The 17297-nt window shown below is 50.5% G+C and overlaps 5 protein-coding genes across 5 annotated transcripts; 3 read left to right on the plus strand and 2 right to left on the minus strand.

Annotated features, from left to right (window-relative positions):
* Nucleotides 1-102: 102 nt before the first annotated feature.
* COCSUDRAFT_49095 (aminoacyl-histidine dipeptidase) lies at nucleotides 103-3794 on the minus strand (the record flags this gene model as incomplete). Its single annotated transcript, XM_005643375.1, has 10 exons — nucleotides 103-567; nucleotides 916-1032; nucleotides 1331-1488; nucleotides 1785-2007; nucleotides 2312-2487; nucleotides 2677-2823; nucleotides 2986-3154; nucleotides 3259-3354; nucleotides 3475-3604; nucleotides 3694-3794. 10 exons carry the CDS (start codon nucleotides 3792-3794, stop codon nucleotides 379-381), a joined length of 1506 nt encoding a protein of 501 aa, XP_005643432.1. The 3' UTR covers nucleotides 103-378.
* An 871-nt stretch (nucleotides 3795-4665) lies between these two features.
* On the plus strand, nucleotides 4666-6275 carry COCSUDRAFT_45036 (hypothetical protein; the record flags this gene model as incomplete). Its single annotated transcript, XM_005643376.1, has 6 exons — nucleotides 4666-4706; nucleotides 4821-4900; nucleotides 5011-5242; nucleotides 5422-5542; nucleotides 5690-5818; nucleotides 5994-6275. 6 exons carry the CDS (start codon nucleotides 4666-4668, stop codon nucleotides 6273-6275), a joined length of 885 nt encoding a protein of 294 aa, XP_005643433.1.
* An 899-nt stretch (nucleotides 6276-7174) lies between these two features.
* On the minus strand, nucleotides 7175-8146 carry COCSUDRAFT_20202 (hypothetical protein; the record flags this gene model as incomplete). Its single annotated transcript, XM_005643377.1, has 4 exons — nucleotides 7175-7408; nucleotides 7528-7662; nucleotides 7770-7893; nucleotides 8013-8146. The coding sequence occupies 4 exons, from the start codon at nucleotides 8144-8146 to the stop codon at nucleotides 7175-7177; spliced, it is 627 nt and encodes a 208-aa protein (XP_005643434.1).
* A 1296-nt stretch (nucleotides 8147-9442) lies between these two features.
* On the plus strand, nucleotides 9443-12891 carry COCSUDRAFT_59818 (hypothetical protein; the record flags this gene model as incomplete). Its single annotated transcript, XM_005643378.1, has 7 exons — nucleotides 9443-9586; nucleotides 9784-9860; nucleotides 10205-10331; nucleotides 12038-12133; nucleotides 12330-12419; nucleotides 12546-12662; nucleotides 12841-12891. The coding sequence occupies 7 exons, from the start codon at nucleotides 9443-9445 to the stop codon at nucleotides 12889-12891; spliced, it is 702 nt and encodes a 233-aa protein (XP_005643435.1).
* A 1967-nt stretch (nucleotides 12892-14858) lies between these two features.
* Nucleotides 14859-16691, plus strand: COCSUDRAFT_59819 (hypothetical protein; the record flags this gene model as incomplete). Its single annotated transcript, XM_005643379.1, has 7 exons — nucleotides 14859-14906; nucleotides 15301-15429; nucleotides 15643-15768; nucleotides 15974-15997; nucleotides 16187-16276; nucleotides 16411-16536; nucleotides 16647-16691. 7 exons carry the CDS (start codon nucleotides 14859-14861, stop codon nucleotides 16689-16691), a joined length of 588 nt encoding a protein of 195 aa, XP_005643436.1.
* Between the last annotated feature and the right edge of the window lie 606 nt (nucleotides 16692-17297).

Consider the following 17297-nt stretch of genomic DNA (forward strand, 5'->3'; position numbering starts at 1 on the left):
TATTTATCTTCTTCCGAGGTTTTCAAGCTACTGATGATGCACATGTATGGCCCAGGCCATATGCATGATGCCTCACAGGCAAATTGAATGTCCTTCATTTCAGTTCATGATTGTATTACAATTCAAGACTTGAAACAGCTGCAATATGACTATATTGTAATGGAAGTACTGATTGTAGATGTACATGGGAAACTATCATATACAAGCAGCAACACAGGAGCAGATGCATGCCTCATCACTGGCCACATGCATAAGAGTGCGAGTCGTTGTCCAATGCTTTGCCAATCATCAGCGATAGTGTGCCCTTTAACACGACCTTGTGGCAACATACAGTCGCATTCTTCTTCAAGCTGACCAGGATACTTAAGCTTCGCTTGCTCATTTCACATCAGCCAGACGGCCCAGGATCTTGAGGGTGGCCTCCCAGAAAGGCTTAACAGTCGCTATCTCCAGGTTCTCGTCTGGGCTGTGAGCGCCCCGGATGGTGGGCCCGTAAGACACCATGTCTATGCCAGGCACCTTCTCCCCAATGATGCCGCACTCCAGGCCAGCGTGGATTGCCCCCACCTGTGTGCGCACCCAGCCATTTAAGCAACACTGTACTTGATATCTCAAGCAACAGCCCTGACAGTGAGTCATCCCTCACACGCTTGGGTGAAGAGCAACAAGCTACCGCTGCGTTGCCTGGAAGCTGGACTGATCAGAGGACACCACCAGGGGCATGACAGCACATGACCTCCGTGAATCTCCTGCAGCTCACCTGGGCCTCATATGATGCCTCTATCTATTCCTCCTGGGGGTCCGCATTCACCATGACGTCCAAACAAGTGGACACACCCCAACACCATGTGCTGAGGGGAGCAGATGGCATGAACACCATGACGGGATTACACGGGTGAGGGAGGGGTACGGTACCTTGACAGTGTGCCCGGTGACCTCCTCCAGCACTTCCTTGGCCAGTCCGACCACTGCGCTGCCGGGGTTGGGAGCCCAGCCCGGGTATGCTGTGTCCTGCTCCACGCTGGCGCCCACCTGCGTACACATGCCCGCACATGCTGTCATTGTCATGTGACTGCTGCCCACAGATCATGGCCTTGGACACAGACCCGGCAATGATACTTCATTTAGTTCCTGCATGCATGGCCAGAGCATGACATCCGCTGACCAAAGCACCTCCTGCCGGTCATGACCTGCATGCATTGTTGCAAACAGACCTGCATTCAAACAGCTCAACATGCCGTTTCATGTTTAAGCATGCACCAAATAGTACCATGCATGTAAGAGCATGCGTCAAAAAGCAAGAGGGTGCAGGATTATGAGGGCCCCGCACCAGGCCGCTGAGTTTGGAGATGCTGTCGCGCACGGCCTCCAGGGGAGGGCCCAGGCTGCTGCGCGTCGTGCACTGCACCATGTACTTCTCCGGCAGGGCGCCATTCTCGGCAGGGCACGGCTTGACTGATGCCAGGTTTGTCGAGGTTTCCACCAGCCCTGTGTTGGCAAAAATTGTTTGGGCCATCGTTGTACTGTGAATTCACGACAATACAGCCCCTAACTCCCTTCTCAGCTTGTAGTACCTTGCATGTCTTGCACTATGTCTTAGATTCAAATGTGACACCAGAAGGCAGAGGGGCGCACCCCTGGGGTAAAATGGAGCTTCGCAATTAACATAGCAGGGATGCGCACTGTATCGCCATAGATATCATTGCATGCAGCTGATGGTGCAGCAAAGCATTTGTTACGGCAACGGAAACGCAAAGAGACAGGTCTGCCATGCTGTTACATACCTGGGACGGTGTGGGAGTACTTGATGACCCCATGGGGGAGGGTGAGTAGCAGAGTCAGCAGCTTGGAGGCGCTGTCGCTGCTGAGCACCTGGCCAGGCGCAGGGCTGCTGCTCTCTGACAAGGACACACTGAGCTGAGTCTCTAGTGCACCGTACTCCTTCTTCAGAGCATCTGCATACTGATCTGTCACAGCTGAGGCAGCATCCCCGGAGCCCTCTGGCACCTGCAAAAATCCCCACATGCAGAATTGGCTTCAGGTGAAGCAGGCCTCTCTCTTTCTCCCCTGTCGTTATGCCTTGCATGCCACCCTGCTAGCCAACTTGCAGCAGATCTGTCTTTCCAGCTGTTGATGCAGGTTTCTCTGAATCTCCACCAAGTTGTAAAGCGCATACACAGCACACACCAGAAGCTCAAGACACGTCATATGGTTGTCTAATGTCCGAAATGTCGCATAATCATTGCATCGCAGCTGCATGAGAGCAGATCTAACGTCTATGCTCAATTTGGAAATAGCGAGACATGCATACCAGCACAGTGGCAGTGGCTTCGCGAGGGATGGCATTGCGCTTGTCTCCGCCGGCGATTCCTGCCAGCTTCGCACCAGGCGCCGCCCTGAGCACTGTGTCGGCGATGCGAGCGGCAAATCTCACCGCGTTGCCCCTGTCCTCATTGATGTTCAGGCCAGAGTGCCCTCCCATGAGCCCTGTGTGCATGTTACAGCTATCATTTGCAAAGCGGGCAAAGATTAGTGCTATCACATGCCCCTCGCTTTTGCAGCTATATCTGAGCTGATATGAGGACATGTTCATCACCCATCACTCGACTTGTATGTGGCAGCACTACATCAAACACAGGGACCAGGTCACGTGGCAATCTCAAGCGGATTGCGCACCCGAAATCTTCAATTCATAGTGCAGCATTCCGCTGCTTGGCGCAGCCTCATATGTCACGGGGATGCTGATCATGGAGTCGCCCCCACCCGCGCAGCCAATGAAAATTTCGCCCCAATCCTCTGTGTCAAGGTTGAGCAACACTTGCCCTGCAGAGATCAACGTGCTAAAGTCACTGTTGCCGCATTACTCGCTTAGTAATTCACAGGCGGTCAAGTGATTGCATACCAGTTTCAAAAAAACCACGGGGTTATGTCTGCTAGCAACTGCGTTGCCTTAATCATTGCACGGGAGTAGTATAGCATCTGCACCTGTGAGCAAGGTGGGATCAAGGTCAAAGGCTCCTGTGAGGCCTGTCTCCTCGTCCACAGTGAAGAGGCACTCCAGGGGAGGCAGCTTTGCATTGGATGGCAAGTCTAAGAGGGCCAGTGCTGTCGCAACCCCAATGCCATTGTCTGCTCCTAGTGTAGTTCCTTGCGCCTGCTCAGCGAGCAACATCATCAACAAGGAACCTCATGCCTGCAGGTCAGATATAATGACCAAAGCCGGCACAAGGCAAGAGATCCAATTGACTGGAACTGCACCTTGAGCCATGCGCCATCTGATTGCAGCCGCAGAGGGTCATTGAAGAAGTCATGGACAATGTCAGAGTTTTTCTCTGTCACCATGTCAACGTGGCCCTGCCATCGCCAAGCTCACACTCAATGATGCTGATCAAAGTACCTCATACTGTGCGTGTCCCCCAAAACAGAAATTAAAATCAAGGCACTGGCATGCTCAGGCAGTCTGAACACAACCACCTGTATCACCACGGCTGGAGCCATTTCTCCTCCACCAGAGCCTGTCCTCTTGATGACCATGTTCCCCACCCCATCTTGCTGCCATGCCAGCTTCCTCTCATTGGCAAAGTCCTTCAAGTACTGCAGAACCCTGGAACAGCAGCATTGAGGTCAGATAAGCAATGTCCAAGTCTGCCATAGCAAGTACTTTTCTTCCTTTGCGCCAGAGGTGAGCCGCACTTTTCCTCGTGCTTGGAAGGCCGCGGGATCTTGGTCAGCTGCTCAAAAAAACCCCAAACGTTTGCCGGCTCCAAGCCGGACACAGGACTGGTCACAGTCATGCTGCTGGGAGCAAGCAGTGCTGCTGAAGTGAATGTGCCCCTCTTCTGGACTGCAGCCTGTGCGCTGAAGAACCTATGAACTGCTTGGCCTTTTGTCACAATACCGTCCGACAATATGCTTTTCGATGGCGAAATCGACCTTGAAAGGCCGATCATTCGCTATAGGGTTGTGCACTTCCTGCACCACCAAAGGCATATTTGTTGGAACTTGCAGTCATCTTATGTAGACAACGCATCATAGAATGTCAATATTTTATAGTAAAGATATATCTTGTTCATCTCGAAGACGTGTGAGCTTTGATGTGACATATAAGTGTCCAAGAATGATGGCATCCGCTGAAGGGACCCAACCTGTCAAACTTCGTGCACTTGGGGCAGCACGAACATTATTGAATTTCAAATATGGCCAGCGATCTCAATTAGTGTGATTGTCTCGAAAGTGAACGTCGTCCCATGTGGAGCGGGGCCCCCCAAGTTGAAGCGGGGCCCCCTCCAACTTCAACGGGGCCCGGGCCCCCTGAAATGAGCGGGGCCCCGTGTGAATGAGCAAAGACTTCTGCTGCAGGAGAGAACTAGAGAGAACTAGAATCAGAGGAATATAGACTCGTTCTCCGGTATCTCCTCTCCATAACTTCCTTGGCGCATGTTCAGAGAGTTAATGATGGCTGCCAAGTGGATGTTGCAGAGACAACCTTGTCTTATCTCGCAATTTGCAAGACTAAACATGCCAGGTGCGATGATATACGGCAATTTGAGCTGTTGGGAATCTCTTGATGTGACGATTAATCCCAGGAAGCTGATTCCTGGCTTCCATGTCTTAGGTGCATTAAGGTTGCGGAGCACTTGGGACAGCAGAGGCAGCAGATTTCTCATGCACAACGACATCCTGAAGTTTGGATTCCAGGAAGGGAGGTACGACTACCCAACGATCTGCACAGCGACACCAGTGAGCAGCAGCAGCAGTAGCAACACCCTGCCTAGCTAGCACTTCGCCTATACCAGCATACGATCCATGATATTGTGCAGGTCTTGCAGTACCTCCACGTGCTTCGCAATTTCCCCCATGAATAGTGTGGACGATGTCATCAAAGACATGGAAAGCCAAGGTATGCCTGCTCCCACATGCAGTGCCTGACGGTGGACCTCAACCCCTGTGACCCATCTAATTGCCACCAGAAATGCCCATTCACCAGGCATCTTACTGATCGCGATGCAGAATTCCCAGCTCGCACAGTGGACTACGATGCGGACAGCGACAGTGTGGATGAGTTCCCAGCTGAAGGATACAGCGAGGATGACTTGCAGCTTGTTGAGGACTTTGTCGAGGATGTAGCGCCCGCAAAGGGCCTCCCAGCAGAGGATGACGAGGATGACAGCGATGGGGAGCCAGACGTGACATCCACCTCTGGAGATGGACCCATTGTGGAGTTTGCAGGCCTCCCAGAATGGTGCGCCTTTGTATGACAAATTAAAGCTCCTGAGGACCACTCTCACAAGCGAACAAGCTTGTGCCGATACCAAGACATTGAGCATGCGCAATGAGTCCTCAAACCGCGTGCCCCTGCTGTTGACCAAGGGAGCTTCACTGCTACAAATGAAGGTGAATGGCTTTTGATTGACCATGCAGGGGGAAGCCTGCTTTGGAGGTGGCCAAGCAGGTTCTCAGGGCACCTGAGATGGAAAATATAGAGCTGTACTCGTTCAGAGCAGCTGCGCTCAGAGATCGGCTCTACATCCGCATAGACAAGGTGATGCTCATGCACATCCCACAAACATGCCTGGTTAATTTTTATTTCACATCTCCCTCAAGTGACCAACAACAGGGGATGAAGAAGGCCTTGGTACTCCATGAAGGGTCCAATCAACTATTCTGACGTTTTGCCTGGCTGCTTCAGATGGATGATCTATATGGATCTCCAACATTGGATGACGTGGCGCTGTTCTCGTCAAAGTTCTCCCAGGCTCTGGATGCTCGCCTCGGCGAAGAGGCGGCTGGCAAGCTGTCTGTAGAGGTCTCGAGCCCGGTGTGTAGCCCCTGCCGTTATCATCACTCTTCTCGTCATCTTTGAGCCAGCGTTATGCTGTTTAAACTTCCCTTTCCGGTTATGTTAAACATACCAGAAGTTCTTGTTGGTTTTGTCATCTTGGAAGTCAGTTGAGAGCCAGCATATGGTACGATTTTCCTGTTGTGTGCTGCAGGGTGCAGAGCGCATTGTGCGCGTGCCAAGGGAGCTGGAGAGATTTGGGTCGTTGCCCATGCAAGTTACATACCTCAAGGAGCCGGGCAGCACGGAGACAGACACCAAAGTACTGAGCCTCAAAGAGCTAGACGAGCAGCAGGGAACCTCTCGGTGGGGCCTGGCAGATGTGAAGGCCAACCGGCGGAAAGGAGTCATGAAGCTGTCGAAGCGGGAGGCAGGCATTAGTTTTGACCTGCCCATCTCCTCGCTGCAGCTCATAAAACTGCACCTGGAAATCTGACACGCGGGGAAGTGTTGACATCACCATAAGAGATGCCAGCCCTGCAGTAATGCCTAAGCCACAGCACCACTGTGTTATGATTTAAGGCATGAGGGATGCACGCCTGCGCACTTCAACAATGACTCTCTGTTAGCACTCTTTAAGAACGTTGTGCTTGTGAACCCGTGAACGCTGTGACTCAGAGAGACCTGATCAAGGGATGGCGATGATTGATCACGGATGAAATCAGGATGCATGCAGATGCCGATGTGTGGTGATCCTGTTCTTCATGTTGCCAAGAAAAGATACTGAAATGCTGTTACATCCAGCACTGCTGTTACATCCAGCTTGCAAGACAAAAGTTGACTGTATATATAGTCAACTTTTGTCTTGCAAGCTCCCGCACACATTCGAGACCATATGGCAATTCAATTGACTCAATTTATGGCCATGTTCTATTTGGCCAGTACTTGCTGCATAATTGCAGAAACGCCAGACTCTAATAATATGTCCAAAGGGTATAGACTGTAAAGTAACGTCCTGCGCCTCTCACAAGCTTGACAATCTAACATGCGTTCTGGACGATATCCTTTGCACTTCAATCTCACCCGTCAATAATACTGGTTCAATATGATACGTATCCGAGCACTCTCGTAGGAAAAGCATGCCGAAGAGCTGACCATATCAGAACTTTGTTCATGCAAAGCAACTGAAACACAGCGCATCCTGTAAGCTTCCTGTTTTTCCCAATGAATGCTTAGTGTACAGATGATCACGTCACCGCAGAGTCTAGGTCTACTCTCTCCACAATACAGGATTCTGTGCTGCTGTCAGGCCGTATGGTCTTTCGTTTAGACAACACAACACCTCTCCTTCTGGTCAGACTTTTTCTGTCTTGAGGAGATGTCAGCAAGACTACCTCAAACGCCCTCGGCAGTGGCTTGCAATCTCCTCCTGTCAGCATCGGCGACTAGAGCATTTGTTGTCTGAAGCGCCACAGCAGATAGGCCGTGCCACACAGAGTGGATCAGTGGCAGAGTCGGCATGAAGTCCTCCAGTACAAAACATCCTGCCCCCAGAACAGTAGTAGCCATGTGCACCCTGTGCGCATTCCTGAGCTTCGTGTTCTTCCGTGCCTGCTTCAAGAATTCCAGCTGCGAAGCACCAGAGCGCTCAATCAGCACATTTGTGCCGCATGCATGTCATCAAGCAATAGAAAGCCTGTCTGTAGAGCAAGTCTTCATGCACACGAGTATAAGGTGGCAGCACAAACCTCCATCGCTGCAGCGTTGAGCGATGTCACTGCCAGAGGCTGCATTGGAGTCAGCAAAAGAGAGGCCGCTGTCTTGTGTGCAGACACCTTTGGGTACACCGCCCTTGTCAATGCCGCAGTCGAAAGGGAGATCACCTGCAGTGAATTGTTGCACTTCATGAAGCGATGACCCACTTTGAGTGGAAAGTCCAGCTGTTCTGTGTTCATAGAAACAGGAGCAGCCCAATTATCAGAGGTCTTACCCAGTAATCAAGCTTCCGGCCCCAGTGTCGGGCATCTCCTGAGCTAGCATGAAATGCCACAGCACCAGCTCCCACACCCATTATGGATGCCCCCCATAACCTGCTCTCATCTGACTTCGCCTGCCTGCATGCATCACACAAGCAGCACTTGAGCACTGGTTGCCTGGATGGCTGGCTTGTACATTCAAGGAGACAATTTACTGACAGATTTTCCAGAAAGCATCAATGGAAGAGGATCGGCACCTGTATGCCTGCCAGCCAAGCGCAAAGAAGGGCAGGGATGTCACAATGTTTATTACCCTCTCTGCAGCATTGTGATCACACGTTCCAGGGCCCTGCAGAATCGGCACGTAAATCTCAAACCATCTTTGAAACATCTAATTTAAAAGCCCTCCAGTTTGTTGTTCTGAAACAGAGGGCAGCAGGTGCTGGAGCACATCTAAGCACGTCAACAAGAAAGAACATACTTTGCTTGCTATTTTAGATTCAACCACCGACATTCAGGAGGTTTAATATGCATGACACAACTAAGAGGCCACCCGCCTTTGGATGAGCTAGGTTCGCCAGTTGTTGACGTGTAGCACAGGATGTGTTCACCAAAAGTTCCTTCCAGTCTTTCCTGCAGCGGATGACACTGAACGCGGTGACAGCTGTGCTGCGTCTCCTCAACCACCTAGATGGATGCAGCCTTTCTTTCCAGGGTGGTAGTGGCTGATGCGAATCGAGACTAGTGGAAGGAAGTGCCTCAGCTAAATCAAAGGTCAACCTAGTTTCCGTGTAAGTGTGATCGTTCACTGTCATTATACCAAGAAAGCAAGCCAAATGAGCTTTTTTGCAGTATACTGTGCACAAATGCGATTGCACGGTCAGCCAAGGCGCGCTCAGAAATTTTACCATTTCCCTCGAGGGAATTTTGGGCAGCTTCATCGCCGAACGAAGTCGTGTACTCAAAGGTGAAGTCTTGAGATCATGACTTTTCTAAAGAGCCTCGCATTTTCTTCCATGCTGCCTGTAATGAAATCCATCTTTCTATAGCTGCAGCTTCTTGTTTGCTCTTTATGGCCTTGACGTCGGCAAATGTCAAGTGCAATCCTGCAGACCATGGTCACTCAGCAAGAAAGGCATGCAGTCGAACCTGAATAACATTCACAGATTCGTGCACCCCATTTTTTATGCTGGTTGTTCATGCATGACACGGTGTCGGAAAATCTCTCGTGAACGTTATTCACTTTCCCTTCAGGACATCCTCTGTGTTCAGGAAGACAGATCTAACGACTCGGCCAATACCATCGGTGGCGATACCGTCTGTGAGTAAATTACCGGATGGTTTTGTAACGATAGCAATTTCTTCTTTTCAGTCAATTTTAGTGCCATCAAGGAGTGATGTTGAATACAGCAAGTACACTATCCCTGCAGAGGATCTGGCAGAAGTTTAGAGAGGCCAGCTTGCACCTCAGCACCAGTCCATCCCCCTTTTGCAGGACCTCGTAGCTAGGGTGCGTACCCGACAATCACCGGAGGACTGTTGGGATCCTGAAAGGGCCAGGATTGAGGCTCTTGTGGTGTGTTTAATAATCTTGCTCGCTTGTGGCGCTACCTTTGATGCTGGGATCGTGGGCATTGAGTGCTCAGTTTCAGATGTAAAATCACTGTGAATGTCTGTGCAGGCCAGCATGCATGAGGGCATGAAGCTGGACAGGGAGGGGAAGCAGCTTCATTACGGCTTGTTGAGGACAATCCGCGATCAGCGCATCCTGGGAGAGGAGATTATTAAGAAGCTTCAGCGGCGCGGCAAGGTCAGCCCCTACACGCTGCGCGTGTGCATCTGACAAAACTCACTGTACGCTGACAAAATGTTTTTTATGTCATATATGTGTGCTGTGCCACAGTGGGAGCAGGCTGCCCTTACTGCATGATCCAAGTGCCGCAGACTGTACACGGTGTTCTTTGCAGTCAGCTGGCAAAGGATGGTCTGACCAGGTTCTCTTGAAACTCGGGTCTCTGCATTTTGCAGGTCAATCGGGCTCTGGCTACGCACATCACCAAGGAGGATGAAGGCCAGCAGCACAGTCCCTCCTTGAGAGCCCTGGGGTATCTTTCGAACATAAATGAGTCCGGGCCTTCGAGTTTCATGCTGCGATGGGGCTGAGCAGCATCTGTATTCTCAAGACAATCTGCAACACTGAAACATACTCAAAGGACAAGATTGTCAGACCTTGGAAGGCTTACAAGCAGACGAGTAATGAATAGAATGATATGTGCTGTAAAGCCCAGCTGCTCTTGAAAGCAACAGTGGCATATGCGAGAAGAGTGGTGCCATATCTTAATGCAGCATGTTATTATTGTGCTTGCTGCTTCAAAATGCTGCACATCGTCCACGAAAAACAGTCCCCAGGCGTTGCCTCATCTGGCTTCATCTGCTGATTGTCGTGCAGTGTGACAGTGGCCGAATCTGAAGGATGCGCACATGTGCTCGTGGATGGCGATGCTTTCTTTGAAATGTTGCAAGAGGAGCGCACAGTAATCAGGGAGGCCAAGGAGGACATTGAGAAGTGGCAGAAGGTCAGCGCACGCGCATGCTTTAGCCTTAATCTGAGACCAGTTCCTGGATCTCAAGAGCTGTTGGATAACTATGGTTCAAGCCCCCCTGTATGCTTGCGCTGAAGCACAACCCTTGCAATGTGTCAAAGTGAATTCTGTCCCTGATAGAGTGTAGACCGCTGCAGGTATAGCGTCAGTGACGAGAGCTCACAGCAGATAAAGATTCTGCAATACAGTCATGCACAAACCTTGAAGCCTTTCAGTGTAATGTCTGCAGGTAAACAAAGCAATCGAAAAGTACGAGCGGTGAAGCAGAAGCGCCACCATAAAGAAAAAGGCCACCATAGGTGACGACAGGGATGGAGGTGCACCTCGGCAGCTCAGGGACGACATCACGAATGCCTTTTGAAACAACGTGGTGAAACGCCAATGTACACTCTGCATCCATATGCATGCTAGTCAGGATGCACATCCCAGGTGGAACTAAGGACTTTCTGGAGCGACAGCAGTACTTAAGGTGTCATCCTAAAACTTTTGGTTTCACAATTTCTTTTTGCCGACGTGTGAGGTGCCTATCTTGGATATGCTCCATTGTATGTATGCATGTATGGTGACACGCCATCGGTGGTAGGATATATTAGTGCATAACATCCTGGCACGTGCCCAACTATACCTGTCCAGGCTCCATAGGCTGTCACCCAAAATTTGATCTCTCATGTGAAACACATCACGTGTAATGGTGATCACCTCATGCGACTAAGGCCTGCTGCATCGTTCTCACTGCTATTTCCTCTCTATCATGAGCTACTGCCCACTGGGCAGAACATGGGCTGCCCAGAGAAGGCAGGCACCGAGCGAAATAAGGCAGGCACCGAGCGAAATAAGCTTCTTGACAAAGCGCTTAAATGACCAAATTTGCCTAAATCGGGTTCTCTCACTGTTTGTCTCTCGGGTTCTCAGCTACGTATTACATTCTCAGAGAAAATAAAACATGGACGACGAGCAACGAAAGGCGTATGTTGCTTCCTATGTCATACCGGAAGAGGTGCGCTCCTTTGATGGTGTTCCTTGCTCTTAAGAACATGGGAGCACCTACTCATACTTCTGCTCGTCCGCAGGTCAGCAAAGCCATTGCCAAGCGCAAAGAATCTGGTAAGTTGCGTTCTGCTCACAGTGTTACTCTTCTGCTCCTCTGGATTTTATATCACCAAGCCAACGAAAGAAGCTCTCAGGGTGCTGATGACTGGTCCAGGGAGAAAGCGGGAGCAAGAACTGTTGAAACTTTACTTGGCGAAATACGACCCTCAAAGTGACCTCGATCCACAGGTTTGCTTCTTTTCAAAAACGACTTGGGACCTGCATTTGTGCAGTTCTGTCCCATATCAGTGACTGCTTTCATTTGGGACAACTGGTTATCATGAACCATCCACAGGATGAATCCTCTTCAAAAATTTTACCGGTCCAATCACCTGATACTTCACCTCAGTCCTCCAAGACACAACAGAAGCAGCAGAATGGGGGCGTGCCTGCAGATCAGGTCAGCTGAAAACCGGCTGATACCTATGCAAGGCATCATCAATGCACTCTGAACACCACTGTCCTCTACGCACCACATCATTCACAGCAGTGTCGTCTCAAACGCACGCCTTTGACTTTTCCTGAAGGCCGGCATCAGATCTCTTGTACAAGTGTGCAAAGCTGCATTGTAGCTGTGTCTTCTTGTGCAGGATACCATGGAACCCCCAGAGGAGCTGCTCAAGACCAAGGTGATGGCTGGAGGTGCCAAGCATGGAGGTGGAACGAAAGATTCTGCTGAGATCAAGGTGCCATCTGACCCCATTACTGCTGTTGCCACATTCTTTGGGGTGAAGAGCTCTGATAGTGTTGAGTACTCCTGCTGCCGATGTCCTCCTGACAGTCGCATTGACATCAGTGTTGCCTCTCAATATTCTTCAACATGTCTGCTTCCTGGAAAAATGTCTGCATTGGATCCTCAGCCTCTTCCATTGCCTTCAGCAGGACCTGGGTGTTCTGGTGGATTCACTGGAGCCACCCAAAGACATCCAGGCCAGCATGGAGGCTGTACGTGCCCTGAAGAGGGAGCTTCAGGTCTGTATTAATCTTGCCGCCTTCTTCCAATCCTAGCCTGCATGAAGTCCCACCGAGATGCTGTGTTTATGGTCACTGTAGTCACCTTCCTGGAGTTGTGAGCTATGAGCGCCATCTTTTCTGCAGGCGTTCCGTGGCGGCTTCACAGGAGGGCCTCTCAGCCTCCGCACATTCATGGAGAAGCAGGACAAGCTGCGGGCGCTGGAAGAACAGGTCACGAAGAGGCTGCTGCAGCAGACCAAGGTGAGCATGTACAAGCACCATCTGCATGGGCATCTGACAACGTATTCCAGGGTTCTCTCTTTACTCTGGGACTTCACGCTGTCATCGAATGATCCCCCCCGCCGCATTTCAGACCCGATGATGTCAGCCTCAGCTGGCTGATCATCATGTGCCTCAAATCTGAATGGATTGTTTGCAGGTGCTGAGGGCAATAATGGCGTGCACCGCAGGAGGAACCTATGAGGACTGATCCATCCAGGCTGCATACTGCATTCTGGCACCTTTGTCACTCCTGGAAGTCAGGAATCCATGAAGGACAAAGTTTCATGTCAAGCCTTGCTGTACAGCATGTCAAAACCGGTCATGTGGTGATGTGCTTTGCTGCCAAAGCAAAGTAATTTGCTATTTCAGCCACCAAGAATACCCATGGGAACTCTTTGCCTCAGCAGCGCAACGATAATAAACAGGCTGTTTCTGATGTAGTCATCTGTGGGATGCAAAAAGGTGACAGGACTTACTCATGCATTGGCGTTGAGAGGTATCATGCATGTAGGCATGAAATGAAGCTGCAGTCAGTTGCCTACGTGTCTCTTACGTGCTCATGTGTATTTGGGTAAAGCCCAAGATTGGCAACCGCTGATCACTGGTCAGCTCTGTAAGCCGGTGTTTGCAGGGAGGCTGTGGATTGTAAAGTCTGTGGCACCTAGAACTACCGCAATTCTTTACACACACGCTTACTTCAGACCCAAACATGTAGGACCCCATGCAAGTTACCACTTCTCGCAGTGCTGTGAGAAACCTTCTTGCCAGGAGTGTTCTCTTTGGCCAGAAGCTTTGATACTCATGGCACATGACTGACACATGCTTCCCAACTTTCCTCGAGGAAGAGCTCTATACCATCTATGGTCAAGTTTTAGGGGTTGTGATTACAGCAAAGCTGTGGATGCTGTGAGCTCATGAGGGACAAGTGAACATGCCTCGAGTCCCTTTATGGCTGGCGTCAGCAGGCCACTAAGAAATCGCATTCATTCATATCTGATTAGTAGTAGTCTTACATGCCCGTTCACTCCTACATCTGCATGCTCCCAGCATGTCAATAATATACCTTGAGACGGCTGGAGCACCGTCCTGCAAGAAAGAGGCTCGCTGGGATCCTGTACATCCCGGTGCGCAGGCTTTTGCAATTTCCAAGCAGCTCTCCGAATCTTGAAGATTCATTCCCAAGCACGAAGCTTCATAGGAAATCGAACAGTCCCAGAGCATTAAAGAGTATTCTGTGCGCTAGGAGAAGGGCAGCTGCATTGATAGCATTCACATCGACAACCCCAGCTGACGCACATGCTTTGTGCCCCGATGGTCCCTTTGTAGCTCCTTGCCCGGCGCAGCGCTGCTTCGAAAGGCAGCAGTGGGATAGTATAAGAGCTGCTGTCCCCAAGTATAAGGCCGTCAAGGTTCTGATCGTATTCTGCAGAGACATGCTATAGTTCATGCCAAGAATCCCAACCAAATGTTCTTGTGAATGTCTTGTACAGGACGCCTGCACCGCCTCATTGGTTCCAGTTGCAGGGTGCATGGCAAGGTAGCATGCCGTGCCTAGTGTCTGGGCATTTTGCCATTCACAAGCGACCATTGACAGAAAAGTATAAAAGCTTGTTAAGCTCCCAAAAGCATGACATGCCATCCTGGAAGCTAGCATTTGATGCTGCACTTCAGTTCACAATTGCTCTGTTGCTCCCTTACTCCTGCTTCCACTCGACAGCCAGATGAACACCTTATGTTCATAAAGAGGAGCATGAGCTTTCTAACTCTTCCTCATCTGCAAGTTGCTTCGATCAAACCCTTGGCGGTTGGCTTGTCAGGCCCCCGAAGGGCAGAGCTTTAGAGCCAAAGTGTTTGGTATAAACGGGCGTCCCACATGCATTCCCCGTTCACTTGAGCTGCTGTCCCTTCAAGATCTAATGTCCATGTGTTTCCTCAACCATTTGATTCATTCTGAGGTTGGTGCTTGCACCAGCATCAGCTCTCAAAATTCCTCCTGCCTAAATGGCACATCCCGGGCTGCCCGGAGCGGTCTTCAACCTTGCCCAGGTCCGGCAGGCACCGAGCGAAATAAGCTGAAAAAGTTTCTAGAAATTTAAAGTGTGGCGTCTCCAATTCTCCAAGAAGTCAGTTGTCCTTGTGTAATCTTAACATTTTTACCCCTCTTCGCAAAGAAGTATGGCACAGTCGGCCAGCACATTTGACCCTCTGGTCAAACTCCAGAAGGTATGCTTTGAGTCGGTGTGTGTGGCTCGCTCTGAATGCACAACGGCGATTATAATACGACTTGGTGACGGTCGTCTTCCTGTGCAGATCCTCAGTACCTGCGACCAGGCGACTGCAAAGCGTGAGTTTATTCTCACCGCTTTTTTTGGTACCTCGGTAGCCTTTTCAGCTGTGACAACGGTACTTTACGTCTAATCTGCTTGCTCCAGGGATCGAGGACAAGCTGCGAAAAGTGGCTTTTGAGGAAGACGATACAAGTGTCCTGGACGCAGAGGTGTGTTTTTTTCCTCTCGAGACTTGTCAAACTGCTTGGCCAAGATTGCTTGGCCTGCTGTAAAATGCCTAGTTTATGATATGGTCTCGTACTCCTAGGCCTGTGTGCTGTTGTGCCCAGGATATCTTCACCCATTCTGACAGCTCCACACAGAGCTCTCCGAACAAGTTCAAAGACAGCTCAATTGAGAAGTCCACAAACACCTCCCCCTCAACATCCACAGACAACTCCCCTGAGAAGTCTGGTCAGGTTAGCAGAAATCTGGAAGGTGTCTGTTCTGAGCAGGCAAGTCGTGGTTTTCAGTCCCGTCTCCAATCAGAACTGGAATGCTGGCCTCTAGTCCAATACTGCAGTGTTCTGTTCTGGGACATGCATACTCTGAGCCATTTTCCTGCAGACTGCCAGCTCGGATGATCATGACCTTACTGTGATCTTGTAAACTTTGTATGTTCTGTCATGCAGGCTGCTGAGGAGGAACCTCAAGATGACTCGGCTTGGATAGCAGATTCTGGCCCCGCCTACTCCAGGCCCAAGTATGCGCACCTGCCTGCTGTGCACCAGAAGACTGAAGAGCTGACCAAAGCCCAGGTGTGGCCCTGCACTGCATTGCTTCTTCTGATACATGAGAATTCGAAAGAAATAGTTCAAACTGGGTCCTTTTGAAGTTCTGAGAGGATGGGAGTTGCGCCTGTGTGCTCAATGAGGAGCACTGGTCATCCTTTGCTGCATCAAAACGGCGAGCAGTGCTGGGGCGATGAACGCAGCTGGGAATGAAAGTGAGCATTCCTTGCAGGGGGATGCCACTGATGAGGAGGAGGTACCCGACTTGTCTGGGAAATCCCTGCAGGTTGACACTCGCGCTCTTGCAACTGCGTGCAATGTACTGAAGTGGCTGCGATGCTCATCCCCTGCCATATTCCCTTGCATGCCATCAGCGTAGATCTCTGCTTTCATATCGTAGCCTCCCTCTCGAGGAACTTGAACCTCAGTATCATCTCTTCTGCAGGAGCTCATGGCCGAGAAGATGTTGTCAGAAAGAAAGGAACATACGCGCGCACACCTGGAAGCGCTGAAGAAGAAGGATGACGAGTTGGTGGTGCGCAAGCAAAACCATGCTGCCCTGTCAAGAAGTGCTTGTCTCTTCTTATGCTTGCGTAGATGATGTTCTCAAGGGCGTTCCCAAGTGCCATTCTAGTGCACTTTGCTCCAGGTGTGCAAATCTGTGTGCAGGCCAGCATGAGCGAGGCACTGAAACCCAACAACGGGAAGGGTGCCCACCACAATCTCCTGACGTCCATGCGCGAGCAGCGCATCATGCGACAGGAGATCCTGAAGAAAATGCGGCATCACAGGGAGGTCAGCATTCACCAGCTGCGCATGTGCACCCGCCAAATTTGCTTGACCCAGCTGCCCACAGGTTGTGCTCATTACAATCTTCATCGATCGTTGGTCTGTGCGCTATGCAGGTCAACAGGGCACTGACAAAGTACATCACAAAGGAGGATCAATAAATGGGAGTCAGAATGTCTCCATGCACATCTTGTTTGTGCTGCAACAACAATGGCAAAGCGTTTTTGAGGCCTGGGATGTTGCATGCCCACTGCACTTCAGAGGCCGGCACTCCCCGAGTGTGTCTGTAGGGATCAAGTGAGGCGTATGCATCTTAAGGCTGTGTGCAGAAATATTTAGGTCGGTGGATAGAGCTGCGATGATAATGAACAGACTGGCTTCAAGTGGTTAAGCTTGTGTGGCTCCCCTTCTTGGGGTGTAATGAAAGTATGAAAGGTGCATATGGCACTCAGAGAGTCTCCCAAGAATGCAACATGTATCCGCCGCTCAAATCAAACTCTGGATCTTTACCAGCAGGTGCCATCACTTCACACAAATGCTCCTTTCAATAAAAATATGTCACACAAAATGTCAGATATCACGTGGCAAAACACGCAGCATTTATTGAGGTGAGCTCACTCTCCTTCTGGTACGAGACTCCTGGATGCTCTATTCAATGATCCATGCATGATGTCAGGGCCTTCACACACCTGCCTGCAAACATCCTGCATGAAGCAAACGCGTTTGTCTGGGATGACTTCTAAGTTCTCTGATTCCAGTGTTTACGG

The sequence above is a fragment of the Coccomyxa subellipsoidea genome, assembly GCF_000258705.1.
Source record: "Coccomyxa subellipsoidea C-169, whole genome shotgun sequence".
Taxonomy (NCBI): Eukaryota; Viridiplantae; Chlorophyta; class Trebouxiophyceae; family Coccomyxaceae; genus Coccomyxa; species Coccomyxa subellipsoidea.